At 37.1% G+C, this 16,156-nt stretch overlaps 1 protein-coding gene across 4 annotated transcripts in view; it reads left to right on the top strand.

Moving 5' to 3' along the window:
- Positions 1-4,555: 4,555 nt before the first annotated feature.
- Positions 4,556-16,156, top strand: part of TBC1D19 (TBC1 domain family member 19) — a 150,389-nt gene continuing 138,788 nt past the window's right edge. The window contains exon 1 of one of the 4 annotated variants that reach the window (XM_026514551.4): positions 4,556-4,789. In XM_026514551.4, coding sequence (XP_026370336.1) covers positions 4,691-4,789 — 99 coding nt within the window. In that variant the 5' untranslated portion in view covers positions 4,556-4,690. The remainder of the gene's footprint in view (positions 4,790-16,156) is intronic. The other 3 variants (XM_026514552.4, XM_048211892.2, XM_026514555.4) reach the window with 3 other exon arrangements.

Raw genomic sequence — 16,156 nt, forward strand, 5'->3', positions numbered from 1 at the left:
AAAAAAAACTGGAAAGAAAAAAAAAGATGGCAGACAGTACGTAATTTTCCTAGGAGGCAATGGAGGAAAGGTGGTACAAAATAAGAAAGAATAATTCAAAAAGAAACATTATGGAATAGAAGTGTGTGTGTGTGTGTGTGTGTGTGTGTGTGTGTGTGTAGTGTAGTTTGGCTGGGGGAGGTGGGAAAGCTGAGCTATGATTAGAGAATTGAGATAATGAGTCAAGTAGATCCTGCTCTATGGTGTCACCTGAAACCTAGAGGAATTATCTGGAGAAACCAGGCCATCCATCACTTTGCAGCAGTCAGCCTCTTTTGCTCCAAGCAGCACACATTGTATAAGATAATAGGTTATTTCCAGTGCTCACTGCTGCTTGTACAACCAGAGAGAATAACCTAGAATTCCAGTAGAGTGACTTCTAGATACAGGGAGGTCTTCACGGAAAGTTATTTATGAACAAGTGTTTTCTTCACAAGTCATCAATTTTTGTCTTTTTTTAAAAAAAATAATAGCACTTGCAAGTATTCTTTTCTTGTCACATAATCTTTTACTTATAGATCTTATTTTGCAAATGGGTCAACCTTATTTATTTTTAGCTTTTAGAATGTCACCACAATACTGAGAAAATGCCACATCAATAAGTACTATAATTTAGATTCCAGATTCTGAACTTCACACAACAATCTCTGCGGATAATAAATGATCTGGATATTGCCCAACTCTACTTTATTTGTGGTCCAATTGGCCTGAATGTCAGTCAGGAATGCTCACCCACAACTGTTCATATCACAATGCCAATCTGAGACTGAAGTTGTTTTGGACAACATGGTAGAACCAACAAGCCATTCTTCTCCTTCACATTTCTCCCAGGATTGAGGATAAAATACCAGGTCATTTCTTGCCACTCTCTTGTGGCTAGAGGTGGTCAGGTGACACAGCTTTGGGCAATAAGATGCATGGGAAAGTCTTTTTGGGTGATTCTTAGAAAAATAATCTTTCTTAAAGATTATTTAAAAAATAAACTTCTTAGGGAAAACAATATCTCTGGTAATAGCTCTCTTTCTGGTACAGGTCCCCTTTCCAATACAAATTTAAGCAGTTGAGTAAAGAACTTTTCCTGAATCTGCTGGGTTTTAAATGTCTTTAGTGCAAAGTAATCTTTATGCCAAAGAGACATATTTTGGGGTAGCAAAATCTGCTCCCCTCCAATAGCATGGTCTGATGGTCAGCTTGGGTTCAGAAAGGAGATCTGACCACCTTGTGGCAAACAGAACCATAAGGGGCTTTGTGCTTGAGGGGTTTTGTGAGCCTTGGGATTGAAGCATCTCTGGGTTTTTGCAGCTTTGGGAGCTCCAAAAAGCAGCACCCTGGACAGTAGCTTTTGAGGCATCAGATACTATCAAAGCAGGCAGAGCAGATCACTATCAGATTTGCTCCTTAGCACACATGTGCCACTTCTTTTCCCAGAAGTAACAGGAAGAGGCTTTCAAGAGGAGCCTGAGGTCCTGTGCTAGCATAGGAGGGCTAATGATCCAGTGACAGATAACTGGTATCACAATGAGCTCATTCATTCCCAAAGACAAGGAGGCCTGTGATATTCATGGTATACACACAAAATACTTTTTATTTATTTTAAGTAAATTCCTGACAACCTACAATCCAATCGATTCTGCAGATACCCCATGCTAATAACAATGTCTCCTAAAACAACAGCTGAACATACTTTCATTGTAGATCGTGGAGTGTATGCAAGCCTCAGTTTTGTGTTGAGCTCACAGGGTATTTTGGATGAGGTCCTCATCTTGGCTCATGGGAGGCCACTGGTCAGTGGCTTCCCCCCAACCCCTCACCCACAGTGAAATCTGACACAATTATAAATCAAAGCAGAGCAGATGGGAGAAAGGCAGAACTGAGCCCAGAACCTTACACATGTTGGCCCAGAAATGCCTTTGCTTCAAATTTGAGGAGATTTTGAGAATTCTCTCTGCATTAATTTTCTTTTGTTTCTATTTATATAGTTTTAGCTACTCAGATGAAATTGGATTCCTTTTGCTATTCATCTCTTAGAGTGTTTTCCCAATTCCCTCCCACTCTGAGTAGAATAGCGATTTCCAAGGCAAAGTTCTGCTTGTGAGATGGAGATAGAAATCTGCACCTTTTGCTTCTTATTGGACAATGACTTTAGAGTAATAAAATTTTCAGATACACAGGTGGGAGCCTAAGGAGGCCCACCTACCATTATAGCTCTTTGTGTACTGACATCACCATCCCTTTGAGACAGAGAATTTCTTAGAAGAAAGGACCGTTTCTTACTCATCTTTGTATTCCTTGCCTTTCTTAGCACAGAGCAGGTGTTCTGAAAAGTTTTGCTAAATTGAATTGGAAAAAGAGAACAGAGGGCATTCTAGAATTGAATTATAACCTAACACACCTGCTTCTGTGTGTGTAAGAAACAAATCTTTAATATTAGGATTAAGAATATTTTTTTTTGCTTGGGCATGTCTTCAGAATCAAATCCAAACTTCTTAATTGTTGCTGTAATACTGCAAATTGTTTTCTCCTTAGGAAAAAAACTTTTTAAAGCTGCTATTTGTGCAAAAAATTGTGCTGGGCACTTTCACACACATTGCTACATTTATTTACTTTCCATTCCTTTGTCAATAGTATTGGATATTGTTTTTATTTACTTCTCTCTATTTTAATATTTCATTTATTCATATTTTTAAATAAATATTTTAACACTAGCTATATCTTTCCTCAGAGTATCCCCTCAGGTTGGTATTTTATCCTCCTGTTACAGATGAGAAAGCTGAAACTCTGACAGGGGAAAGGACCCAAGGGTACATAGCAGAAAAGGAGTTAGGCTGTTTTCTTATTCCAGGTGCCATGGCTTTCTGCCACTCCACAGCTTCATCTTCTTTCCTTCCTATGCCTTATGACCCTTCTCAACCTAAGCATTCTTATCTTTCTAGTTATTAACCACCCCCCCTTCCAACCTCAAAAGAACTCTCTCCATAGTTTTCCCTTTTTTGTTCAAAGTGATGTTTGTGTTGAAGATTCATGGATGGCTGGGGAGGTTGTAAAGGGTTGAGGAGATTTACTCATCTACAAGTTGGAGGAATTCTGAATTCTAGGGGGAATGTTTTGTAGAGAAACTACATGTTTTGTGGAGTCTGTCATTAACTGCCTTTAAGTACTTTTTTCCCCTGCCAGCCTCTTTCAAAGTTGTTTTTAATAAACAAACATGACCAAATGGGTTATTTGGAATCTGTATTTACCATCACAATATTCTGAACGGTGGTGTTATGAATGCCAAGGTGTGTATGGGTGCTAAAGGTCCAGTCCTTTAGAATTTCTACCATTTACCTGTTTTAGTCCTTTGGTGTTCAGAGTGTAGTTTCTGAACCACCAGCAAAACAATCTCCTTGGAACTTGCCAGAAATCAGCTTAGCAGATCCTACAAGGCCTATTGAATCAGAGGATCTGATTCAATATTACATTAAAGTTTAATGTTGTTAGGCTAGAGTAGTTTTTGCAGTAATCTTGGTCTGTTTTCTTGGAATCTTACCTTCGCTTTGCTTAGAATATATGCATACACACACTTGAAATTAATCCTTGATTCTTTTGGTGAGGTTATTCTAACGTTTACGTTATTCCACAGGCATTTTTCTAGCTGCCTTTGGGAATGCCATTCAATTAGCTAAATCTGTTTGTTCTAGTTCTACTAAAAACCTTTGATATGTTTCTTTGAAGGCAAGAACCATGTTTTATTTAGCTTTGTGCCCACAGTTTCTTGTATGTAAATGCTCAATAAATTGAAAGCTGAGTGACTTTTCTTTTTGAAAGCTGAATGAATTTTGAATAAATGAATGGATGAATGGAAGAAGAGGCATTTAGATGGTACATCCCTTGGACTGGGACAATGTCTTAGTCATCCTTGAATTGCCAATGCTTCACAGAAAGCCTATTAATTATAAATAAATAAATCTTTCTTGGTTAAGTTGTAGCTCTTTGATGAGAAGATGTTGTCTATTTATACCTGGCATAAGACCCCAGAGAATAGAAACAGGAGAAGTGGAAATAAAATGAATTGTTAAATACAGCGTTAGCCACCTTCACAATTGTTACCGCAGCTAATCATCACAACATCTTGTGAACTGGTGTTATTTTACGAAGATAGAAACCGCGTTCTGAACTGTAGGCGCCTCGCCCAAGTTTACACGGCTAGTGTCAGAGCCTGATAATCTTGGCAGTAATTTTTCATGTAACTGTGTGCACAGCCCTGTTTCTGCAGAGACTGAAAGGTGGAAAAGGAATGTTCCATAATAATAAAACTCAAAGATACACGACTCTGAGCTCCCCCTGCGCATCAGAGGCACTGTAGCTCCGGAGGAAAGAGCTGCTATCCTTGTTGCCTTTTAGACGTACACCAAGCAGGAACAATGGAATGAAAAGCTACCCCCAACCAGGTCTTTTTTCCGCCAGCGGAACTCAGGCGCTGGGACCTTCAGCCGCCGGGGGGACCAGAGAGGAACGGACTCACGGCCCGGCAGTTGCCTGGTAACGCCCCGCTAGAGGAGTCCCAGCGTAGAAGGTCCCGGAGAAGTGTCACTGGCCCCGAGTGGGACCCCGTAGCCCGTTCTCTCCTCGCCAGCCTGTCCCCGCGGCTTGGCGGGCTAGGGCAGGGGAAATGTTGCAGGAGGAGTCGGATCTGTCTCTCATTATTGCCCAGATAGTCCAAAAGCTCAAGGGCTCCAATTTGTACGCTCAGTTGGAACGGCAGGCCTGGGTGAGTGAGGCCGAGCGGGAAGGGATGGAGACGGGCGGGGCCGCGGTGATGCCTGCTCCCCGCCTGCAACCCGCTAACCTAAGCGGGAGCCCGCCCCAGGTCTCCCCGGCTCCGCTTCTGGGCACGGAAAAGCTTCCTTTGCAGGTGGAAGCTCCACTTGCTCAGCCTCGCGCGTGGGGCAGATTTTTAAAGCAGGGTGGGGCGCATCCCGCCTTTCTTTAGGCCAGAGAACGCCGAGGCTATTCATTCATACCGTAGTCCTTTCCAGGGTCTAATTTTTTAAGCTGCTGGAATCAGTAGAGATGGGTTGGGCCACGCCTTCCCTCACATTTTTCGTCCTGCGGGTGAGTTTGGACCCCCAGGTGCCTTTTTGCTTTCCGTTAATCTGTCATCTTCTTGCACTCTATTCTCTCTGCAGTGATTTCTTCCTCTTTCTCTCCATCCAGCATTTCCTGAGTATTTTCTAATGTGCTAAGTTCTTTGGATGCAGAGATTGATCTTTGCCTTTTTGTGTGAATGTCATATAAATGGTATCGTACAGCATGTAAATTTTTGTGTCTGTTTTCCGTCATTTAGCATAATGTTTTTGAGATTTGTTCATATTGTTAGTATTTAACTAGTTCTATTCCTTTTTACTGCTGAGTAATGTTTCATGCTTGGATGTACTATGATTTGTTTATCCATTTATTGGCTGCTGGGCATTTTAGGTTATAGTTATGGGTTGTTTCCAATTATAGAGATTATGAATAAAGCTGATATATGCATTTTGATATAGGTTTTTGCTTGAATATTTTTCTTTTCTCTTGGATAAATATCTAGGAGTGGAATTGCTGAGTTGTATGGTAAGTGTATGTTTAACTCTATGAGAATCTGCCAAAGTTTTCCAAAGTGGTTGTATTATTTTGCACTTCCACCAGCAATTATGAGAGTTTCAGTTACTCCACATCCTTGTTAGTACTTGATATCAGCTTTTATTAATTAATTTTTATTTATTAATTATATTCCTCTGGTAGGAGCATGATATCCCATCATGGTTTTGGTTACATTTCCTTTATGATTAATGATACTGAGCATCTTACCATAGGTTAATATCTTCTTTGGTCAAGTAGTTTATGCACATCTTTTGCCCCTTAAAAAAATTGTGTTTGGGGGCGCCTGGGTGGCTCAGTCGGTAAGCGTCTGCCTTCGGCTCAGGGCGTGGTCCCGGAGTTCTGGGATCAAGCCCCACATCAGGCTCCTCTGCTGCGAGCCTGCTTCTTCCTCTCCCACTCCCCTTGCTTGTGTTCCCTCTCTCGCTGGCTGTCTCTATCTCTGTCAAATAAATAAATAAAATCTTTAAAAAAATTGTGTTTGTTCTCTTACTGTTGGATTGTAAGGATACTTTTTATATGACACAAGTCTTATCAGATACGCATCTTGCAAATACTTTCTGCCAATCTGTGGCTTATCTTTCCATTTCCTTAACTAGATCTTTCAAAGAGCAAAATTTTTTATTTTGATGACAATTTTTAAAATCAGTTTCTTCTTTATGATTTGTGTGTTTTGTGCCCTACCTACGAATCTTTGCCTAACCCAAAGTCTCAAAAAATTTCTCCTATGTTTGGTTCTATAAGTTTTATAGTTTTAGCTTTTACATTTAGGTCTGTGATCCATTTTAAGTTAATTTTTTGGTACAGATAGATAGATGTCCAATACCACACCTATTTCCAGTACCTATTTGTAGACACACCTATCCATTTGACACTAATTTCATTGGCACCTTTGTTGAAAATTGATTTAGGACACACACACACACACACACTCACACACACAACTATTTCTGGTTCTTTGTTCTGTTCTGATCTATTTGTTTTGATTTTTGTAAATTTATATTAAGTCTTGAAATCACGTAGTTTTCCAACTTTGTTCCTCTTTTTCAAAATTGTTTTGACTATTCTAGATCCTTTGCTTTTCCATATAAAGTTTAGAGTCATCTTGTAAATTACTACAAAATTTTGCTGAGATTTAGATTGGGATTATGTTGACTATGTAGATCAATTTTGAGAGAATCGACATGTAAACAATATTGAGTTTTCTGCCTACGAACATATTTTATCTCTTTATTTCTATTTTCTTGTCAAGTGTTTTATAGTTCAGTATACAAATCTTGCACATATTTTGTTTGGATTTTCCCTTAATATTTATTTTTTGATGCTATTATAAATGCTGATTTTTTCTAATTTCATTTTCCAATTGTTTATTGTTAGTATGCAGAAATATGATTGATATTTGTATATTTGCCTTGTATCCTGTGACCTCATTAAACTTACTTATTAGTTATAGTACCACTTTTTGTAGATTGCATAGGATTTTCCAAGAACATGTGTCATATGTGAATATAGTTTTACTTCTTCTTCCAATCTGTATGCTCTTTTCTTTCTTTCTTTCTTTCTTTCTTTCTTTCTTTCTTTCTTTCTTTCTTTCTTTCTTTCCTCTCTCTCTCTTTTTTTTCTTCTCTTTTCTTTTCTTCTTTGCCTTGTTGCACTGCCTTGTGCCTCCACTGCATTGGTGTTTAGATGTGTTCTACTAGGTTGAGGAAGCTCTCTTTTATTCCTTGTTTTTTGAGAGTTTTATTATGAATCATTGTTGAATTTTGTTAGATACTTTTCTTGTATCTGTAGAGATGCTCATGTGATTTTTCTTTTTAAATATGTTGATATGGTGAATAATACTGATTGGTTTGGAATGTTGAACCAATTTTGCATTCCTGAGATAAATTCCACTTGGTTTTGGTGCATCATCCTTTATATATATATATTTCTTGATTTGATCTGCTAATATTTTGTTGAAGATTTTGTGAATATTTTCATGAAAAATGTTGGTTTGTAGTTTTATTTTAACTAATCTTTGTCAAATTTTGTTATCAGGTGATGCTGATTTCATAAATTGAGTTGGGAAGTGTTCCCTCTTTCCTATTTTATGGAAGAATTTGTATAGAATTAATATTATTTTCTTCTTAAATATTTGGTAGAATTCCTAGTAAGGTCACTGGGGCCTGGAATTTCCTTGGCGGGAATCTTTTTTATAAAAAATATAAGTAAAAAACATATCCAGGGCTATTCAGGTTATTTATCTTGTTGATTGTTCCATGTGCATTTGAAAAGAATGAGCATTCTGTAAATGTCAGTTAGGTCAAGCTGATTGGCAATTTTCCTCAAGTGAGTGTGGAGGCTTACTGAATATGGAAGCTTCAGTCAGTATAGTTGGGGATCAAGCTGGGCTTGAGTTTTGTTATTACTGTCGTTAGCTTCAGTGTACATAGGCTTCAAATTTGGTAGGCTGCTGTAACTTTGTGCTTATTAGAAAAGGCCCTGGAGTACTGGAAGGTTTTCCTGTGTTCTACATTCTGTGCTTTCATCTGCCTCTGCTTGCCTGTGCCACAGAGGGAAGTCTCTCTCCTTGCTCTTTCCCTCAGCAGTAGAATGTTGTTACTCAATCCTAAAATCATGGTAGGTACGGGCATTCTCTATTCTACTGGTCCTGTCTTAATCCATTTGCCTTGGGAGTGGATCTTTTTCAATGTTCCTTCCTCTTCTCCCCTTGGCAACCAAACTCTGCCTTGTATTTGTGGCTGATAATGGGGGAAAGAGAGATTCCTGATCCTCACTAGTGCTGGCTCACCTCTGCTTTGTACTGGTGTAGGATCCTGGGCCCAAGAGAGTTTTTTTTCCCCATGAGGAAGATCATTTTTGCCTCTATCTCATCCCCAGAAACAATTAATTATTGCCTTGTCTTCAGAGTGGGAAGTTCTCTGAGCCCTCCCTCAGAGGTTTAAGGCCTTTTCCTCCTATGAGTGGAAAGTTAGGCGAGGTAGCATGGTTTTATGCCTGTCCTGAAGTGGCAGTTTATCCCTTCTTGTGCACCTGTGCCACAGAAGGGGACTCTCTGGAGTTCCCGGCTTTGCGGCCACTCTTTTGGATGGGCACCTGGTAGAGACCCATGGAAAAGAGCATGAAAGTGCGTGTAAATTCCCCATGTGTTTTGAGCTTTTAGTTATTTTAAACTGAAATGTTAGCCTACATACAGTCTACTGCAGTTAAAATTTCAACCGATTTCTTCTTTTTTTGCTTGTGTAGTAGCCTCCTTTTTCTTCTTTGCTCTGCCAAATGTGAAATAGTTTGGAGCTCCCTTCTGTCCTTGGAGAGGTTTGTTATTCTTCAAAATTTAATTCACTTGATTGTCCTACAACTTCAATTTTCTGTTGGGTTCAAGAACAAATTATGGTTTGGTAGATTATACCATTTTTTCTCATTGTTAGGGTGGGAGAGACATTCTTGTACTGGTTTTCTACATCCTATGTATTAGTAGAACTCCAATAATAAGTGTTAAAGGATTGCATCTATGTCCCTGAGAAAAATTGGTCTGTAATTTTCCTTTCTTGTAATGTCTTTGACAAGCTTTGTATCAAGGTTATGCTGGCCTGATAAAATGAGTAGAGAAGCGGTCCCTCCTTTTTTATTTTCTGTTTGCTGAGAAAGTGTTATGAGATTGTGTTATTTCTTTCTTAGATGTTTGGAAGAATTCTCCAATAAAGTCTGTGTCTTAGATTTTCTTTTGGGAGTTTTGTGTTTGTTTTTTTTTTTTTTTTTTTTTTAGCAGACTTTATTTTTTGAGAATAGTTTTAGGTTTACAGCAAATTGAGCAGAAGGTACAGAGTTCCAATATATTCCCTTTTCCCTTGTACACAATTTTCTGTATTAACATCTTGCATTAGTGTGGTACTTTTTTACAATTGGTGAACCAATATTGATACATCATTATTAAATAAAATCCATAGTTTACATCAGGATTCACTTTTTGTGTTTTACAGTTCTGATGGTTTTTACAAATGTAAAATGTCATATATTTGCTATTTCAGTATCTTACAGAATAGTTTCACTGCCCTAAAAATCCTCTGTGCTGCACCTGCTCATCCCTCCCTTTATTCCTCATAAGCCTCTGTCAACCATCGACTTTTCTGTTCTATAGTTTCACCTTGAAGAATGTCATATAGTCGGACTCATGCAGTATGTAGCATTTTCAGACTGGCTTCTTTCACTTAGTAATATGAATTATGTTCCTCTATGTCTCTTTGTGACTTGATAGTTTTTTTTTTTTTTGTGGAATAATATTCTATTGTGTGGATGTATCACAGTTTATTTATACATTCACCTGTAGAAGGACATCTTGGTTGCTTCCAAGTTTTGGCAGTTATGAATAAAACTACTAAAACATTCCTGTGTAGATTTTTGTGTTGACATAAAATACCAAGGAGCATGACTACTGTATTGTATTGTAAGACAATGATTAACTTTGTTAGAAGCTGATGACTTTTCTAACAATGTGGCTGTACCATATTCCATTCCCATGACCAATGAACGAGTTTCTGTTGCTCCACATCCCCACCAACATTTGGTGTTGTCAGTGCTTTAGATTTTAGCCATTCTAATAGATGTATTGTGATAGTCTCACTTTTGTTTTAATTCGCAATTCTTTAATGACTTATGACACTGAGCATCACTTCAGATGTTTATTTGCCATCTGTATATCTTCTTTGATGGATGTCTGTTCAGATTTTTTGCCCATTTTTAGATTATATGTTTTTATTTTTGCGTTTTAAGAGTTTGTTGTATGTTTTGGGTACAAGGTTTTTTGTTTTTGTTTTTTTAAATCAGCTATGTCTGGTACAAATTTCTCCCAATATGTGGCTAGTCTTTTCATTCTTTTAAAAGTATCTTTTGCAAAGAAGTTTTAAAATTTTAATGGAGTCCATCTTATCATTGTTTTTCTTTTATGGATTGTACTTTTGGTGTTGTGTCTAAAAATTAATTGCTAGACCCAAAGTCACTTAGGTTTTCCCTTATGTTATCTGTTTTTAGAAGTCTTATAGTTCTGGGCTTTGAATTTAGGTCTGTGATCCATTTTGAGTTAATTTTTGTGACAGGTATGAGGTGTGTATCTAGATTTTGTGTGTGTGTGTGTGTGCGTGCCTGTGGATGTCACGTTATTCAAATACAACTTTTTGACTTGTTGATAAGACTATCTTTGCTCCATCGTCAAAGTTGACTATGTTTGTTTTGGTTTTTCTGGGTCTCTATTCTGTTGCATTGATCTGTTTGTCTATTCTTTCACCACTACCACACTGTCTTGATTTCAGTAGCTTTATAATAAGTTGAAGTTGGGTGATGTCAGTCCTCCAACTTTGTTCTTATTCTTTAATATTGTGTTGGCAAGATTTTTAATAACATTAAATTTTGATAGATACAGGAATATTAAGATTTCTATTTCTTTTATTGTGAGTTTTAATAAGTTGTGTTTTTCAAGGAATTTGTTCATTTCATTTAATGATATAAATCAGTGTCCTAAAGTTGTTTATAATAAACATATATTTTTTAAAGTCTGAAAATTCTATAACAACTTCTGATAATGGTAATTTGTATGTGTGCATGTGTGGTGTGTGTGTTTGAACAGTTTTGCTAAGGGTCTCTCAATTTTATTAATCTCATCAAAAAAGCAGTTTGTCCTTTGATGATTTTACCTTAATTTTGGATCATATCTTTATTATTAATTGCCTCCTGCTTTCTTTAGGATTGATTTGCTGTTTTTTTGTTTTGTTTTGTTTTCAGTTTCTTCAAATGGAAGTTTACATCAAAGATTTGAAACCTTTCTTCATTTCTAAAATATGCATTTAAAGTTATACTTTCCCCCCAACCACTATTTTGACTGTATCCCATAGTTTTAATGAGTCATATTTTCATTATCCTTTCATTCAAAATATTTCCTAATAATTTTTTTGTGATTTTTAATTTGGTGCAAGGGTTATTCTGAAGTATATTGCTTAATTTCTAAGCAGTTGAGATATTCTCTTTTTGTTACCAATTTCCAGCTTAATTTTAGTGTTGTCAGAGAACATCTTCTGACTGATTAAATATTTTTAAAATTTTAGGGGCTTGCTTTATAACCCAGTGTATAATCAATTTTGCTGAATGTTCCATGTGCACTTGTAAAGAATGTGTGTACTGTCACTGTTGGGTTAGGCTTATCTCTATATGCCACTGAGCCCACTTGTTAATTATGCTATTTAACTTTCTTATAATCTTATTGAATTTTTTTTCTGCTTGTTTTATCACCTATTGAAAGAAATATGTTAAAATCTCCCACTATGACTATATATTTGTCTATTTAATACTCTCATTTTATGCTTTCTATGTTTTTAGGCTATTTTATTGGTTACATAAGATTTACATTGTTATTTTCCTGATGGCTTAACCCCTTAATCATTATGAAATGTCCTCCTTTATTTCTAGTGAGTTTCTTGCCTTAGAGTCTGTTTTGTGTGATGTTAGTATAATTACATCAGCTTTCTTTAATTAGTGGTTGCATGGTGTGACTTTTTTCACCCTACTGTGACTGTATTTTCACCCTACTGTGACTGTGTTTAAGATGTGTCTCTTGAAAGCTTCAGCATCATATAGTTGTTTTTTAAATCCAGTCTAACAACCATAGTCTTTTATTTGTATTATTTGTCTATTTGTATTCAATGAATTTACTGATACTAGTTTTGTATTTGTATGTTACTGATTTAGTTTTGTATTTCTGGTCTTAATATTTGTTTTTTTAGTTGATCCATTTGCTTTATATTGTTTTCCCTCTTTTAATTATTCAGATATTATTCAAATACTTTATTATTTCTTTTTCTCTTCATTAATGTGGTAGTTACATGTTGTTTTACTATTCTTTAAATAGCTACCTTGGATGTTACAGAATTTATTCTTGATTAATTATAGTCTCATATAAATAATCACTTTACTATTTCCCTGTTATGTAATGCTAGAACTTAGAACACTTTACTCATTTATGCCGCTTTCCTTTTGTTTTTGTTTTGTTTTGTTTATGGGTTTTTTTTTTTTTGCCGTGCCTTTTATGTGTAGTTTAAATCCCTTGAGAGAGATAGTCCAAGGTGGTGGATGAGTAGGAGACCTTAGTTTCGTCTGGTCCCAGAAATTCAGCTAGATAGCTATCAAACCATTCTGAACACCTATGAACTCAACTGGAGATCTAAGGAAAAAAAAATAGCTGCAACTCTACAAAATAGAAAAGCAACCACTTTCTGCAAGAATGACAAGATGGGAAAAACTCACCTCAAAAAAGAGAACAAGAGGGGTGCCTGGGTGGCGCAGTCGTTAAGTGTCTGCCTTTGGCTCAGGGCATGATCCCAGCGTTCTGGGATCGAGCCCCCACATCAGGCTCCTCCGCTAGGAGCCTGCTTCTCCCTCTTCCACTTCCCCTGCTTGTGTTCCCTCTCTCGCTGGCTGTCTGTGTCAAATAAATAAATAAAATCTTAAAAAAAAAAGAGAACAAGAGGCAGTACTGACTCCAGGGACCTAATTAGTATGGATATAAGTAAGATGTCAGAACTAGAGTTCAGAATAATGATTATATAGATAATAGCTGAGCTTGAAAAAAGCATAGAAGACACTAGAGAATCCCTTTCTGGAGAAATAAAAGAACTAAAATCTAATCAAGTTGAAATAAAAGGGCTATTAATGAGATGCAATAAAAAATGGAGGTTGTAACTGCTAGGATAAATGAGACAGAAGAGAGAATTAGTGATATAGAAGACAAAATGATGGAGAATAAAGAAGCTGAGAAAAAGAGAGATAACTACTGGATCACAAGGGGAAAAGTTGAGAGATAAGTGATACCATAAAGCAAAACAATATTAGAATAATTGGGATTTCAGAAGATGAGGGAAGAGGGAGAAAGAGGGGCAGAAGGTATAATGGAGCCAATTACAGCAGAGAACTTCCCTAATCTGGGGGAGGAAATAGGCATTCAAGTCCAGGAGCCACAGAGAACCCCCCTCAAAATCAATAAAAAGTCCATACCTCGACATATAATAGTGAAACTTGCAAATCTCAGAGACAAAGAGAAAATCCTGAAAGCAGCTGGGACAAGAGGTCAATAACCTACAAGAATAGAAACATTAGACCGGCAACAGACATCTATCCACAGGCCAGAAAGGACTGGCATGATATATTCAGGGTGCTAAATGAGAAAAATATGAAGCCAAGAATACTTTATCCATCAGGGCTGTCATTTAAAATCAAAGCAGAGATAAAAAGCTTCCAGGACAAACAGAAACTGAAATAATTTGTGATCACTAAACTAGCCCTGCGAGAAATATTAAAGGGGGTCCTTTAAGTGGAGAGCCCAGAAGTAACATAGACCAGAAAGGAACAGAGACAATATGTAGAAAAAATAATGACTTTACAGGTAATACAGTGGCACTAAATTCATGTCTTTCAATAGTTACTCTGATTGTAAATGGGCTAAATGCCTCAATCAAAAGACACAGGGTATCAGATTGGATAAAAAGTCAAGACCCATCAATATGCTGTCTGGAAGAGACTCATTTTAGACCCAAGGACACCTCCAGATTGAAAGGGGGTGGTGAAAACCATTTATCACAATGGACATCAAAAGAAAGCTGGGATAGCAATCCTTATATTAGACAAATTAGATTTTAAACCAAAGAATGTAATTAAAGATGAGGAAGGATACTATATCATAAGTAAAGAGTTTATCCAACAAGAAGATCTAACAATTGTAAATATTTATGCCCGTAACATGGGAGCAGCCAATTATATAAACCAATTAATAACAAAATTAAAGAAACACATTGATAATAATACAATAATAGTAAGGGACTTTTTTGTTTTTAAGATTTTATTTATTTATTTGACAGAGAGAGGTAGCGAGAGAGGGAAGACAAGCAGGGGGAGTGGGAGAGGGAGAAGCAGGCTTCCCGCCAAGCAGGGAGCCCGAAGCAGGGCTCGATCCCAGAACGCTGGGATCGTGACCTGAGCCGAAGGCAGACGCTTAACGACTGAGCCATCCAGGCGCCCCAGTAGGGGACTTTAATACCCCACTCACTGCAATGGACAGATCATTTAAGCAGAACAACAAGGAAAAAGGGGTTTTGAAAGACACACTGGAGCAGATGGACTTCACAGATATGTTCAGAGCATTCCATCCTAAGGCAACAAAATACACATTCTTCTTGAGTGCACATGGAACATTCTCCAGAATAGATCACATACTGGGTCACAAATCAGGTCTCAACTGGTACCAAAAGACTGAGATTATTCCCTGCATATTTTCAGACCACAATGCTTTGAAACTTGAACACAATTATAAGAGGAAATTTGGAAAGAACTCAAATACTTGGAGGCTAAAGAGCATCCTACTAAAGAATGAATGGGCCAATCAGGAAATTTACGAAGAATTTTAAAAATTTATGGAAACAAATGAAAATGAAAACACAACTGTTCAAAACCTTTGGGATGCATAAAGGCTGTCCTAAGAGGGATGTATATAGAAATAAAAGCCTTTCTTAAGAAACAAGAAAATTCTCAAATACACAGCCTAACCTTACACCTAAAGGAGCTGGAGGAAGAACAGCAAATAAAACCTAAACCCAGCAGGAGAAGAGAATTAATAAAGATTAGAGCAGAAATCAATGAAATAGAAACCAAAAGAACAGTAGAACAGATCGACGAAACTAGGAACTGGTTCTTTGAAAGAATTAATAAGATTAATAAACCCCTCGCCAGACTTATCAAAAAGAAAAGAGAAAGGACCCAAATAAGTAAAACCATGAATGAAAGAGGAGAGATCACAACCAACACCGAAGTAATACAAACAATTATAAGAACATATTATGAGCAACTATATGCCAACAATTAGGCAATTTGGAAGAAATGGATGCATTCCTAGAGACATATAAATTACCAAAACTGAAACAGGAAGAAATAGAAAACCTGAACAGACCCATAACCAGCAAGGAAATTGAAGCAGTAATCAGAAATCTTCCAACAAACAAAAGTCCAGAGCTGGATGGCTTCCCAGGGGAATTCTACCAAACACTTAAAGGAGAAATAATACGTGTTCTTCTGAAGCTGTTTCAAAAAATAGAAAAGGAAGGAAAACTTCCAAACTCATTCTGTGAGACCAGCATTACCTGATCCCAAAACCAGACAAAGACCCCACCAAAAAGGAGAATTACAGACCAATATCCCTGAGGAACATGAATGCAAAAATTCTCACCAAGTTACTAGCCAATAGGATCCAACAGTACATTAAAAGGATTAGTCACCACAACTAAGTGGGATTTATTCTTGGGCCGCAAGTTCAACATCCACAAATCAATCAACATGATACACTACATTAATTAAAAAAGGACAAGAACCATATGATCTTCTCAATAGATGCAGAAAAAGCTTTTAACAAAGTACAGCATCCTTTCTTGATTAAAACTGTCCACAGTGTAGGGATAGAGGGAACATA

Source organism: Ursus arctos, unplaced genomic scaffold (genome assembly GCF_023065955.2).
Source record: "Ursus arctos isolate Adak ecotype North America unplaced genomic scaffold, UrsArc2.0 scaffold_9, whole genome shotgun sequence".
In the NCBI taxonomy this organism is placed as follows: Eukaryota; Metazoa; Chordata; class Mammalia; order Carnivora; family Ursidae; genus Ursus; species Ursus arctos.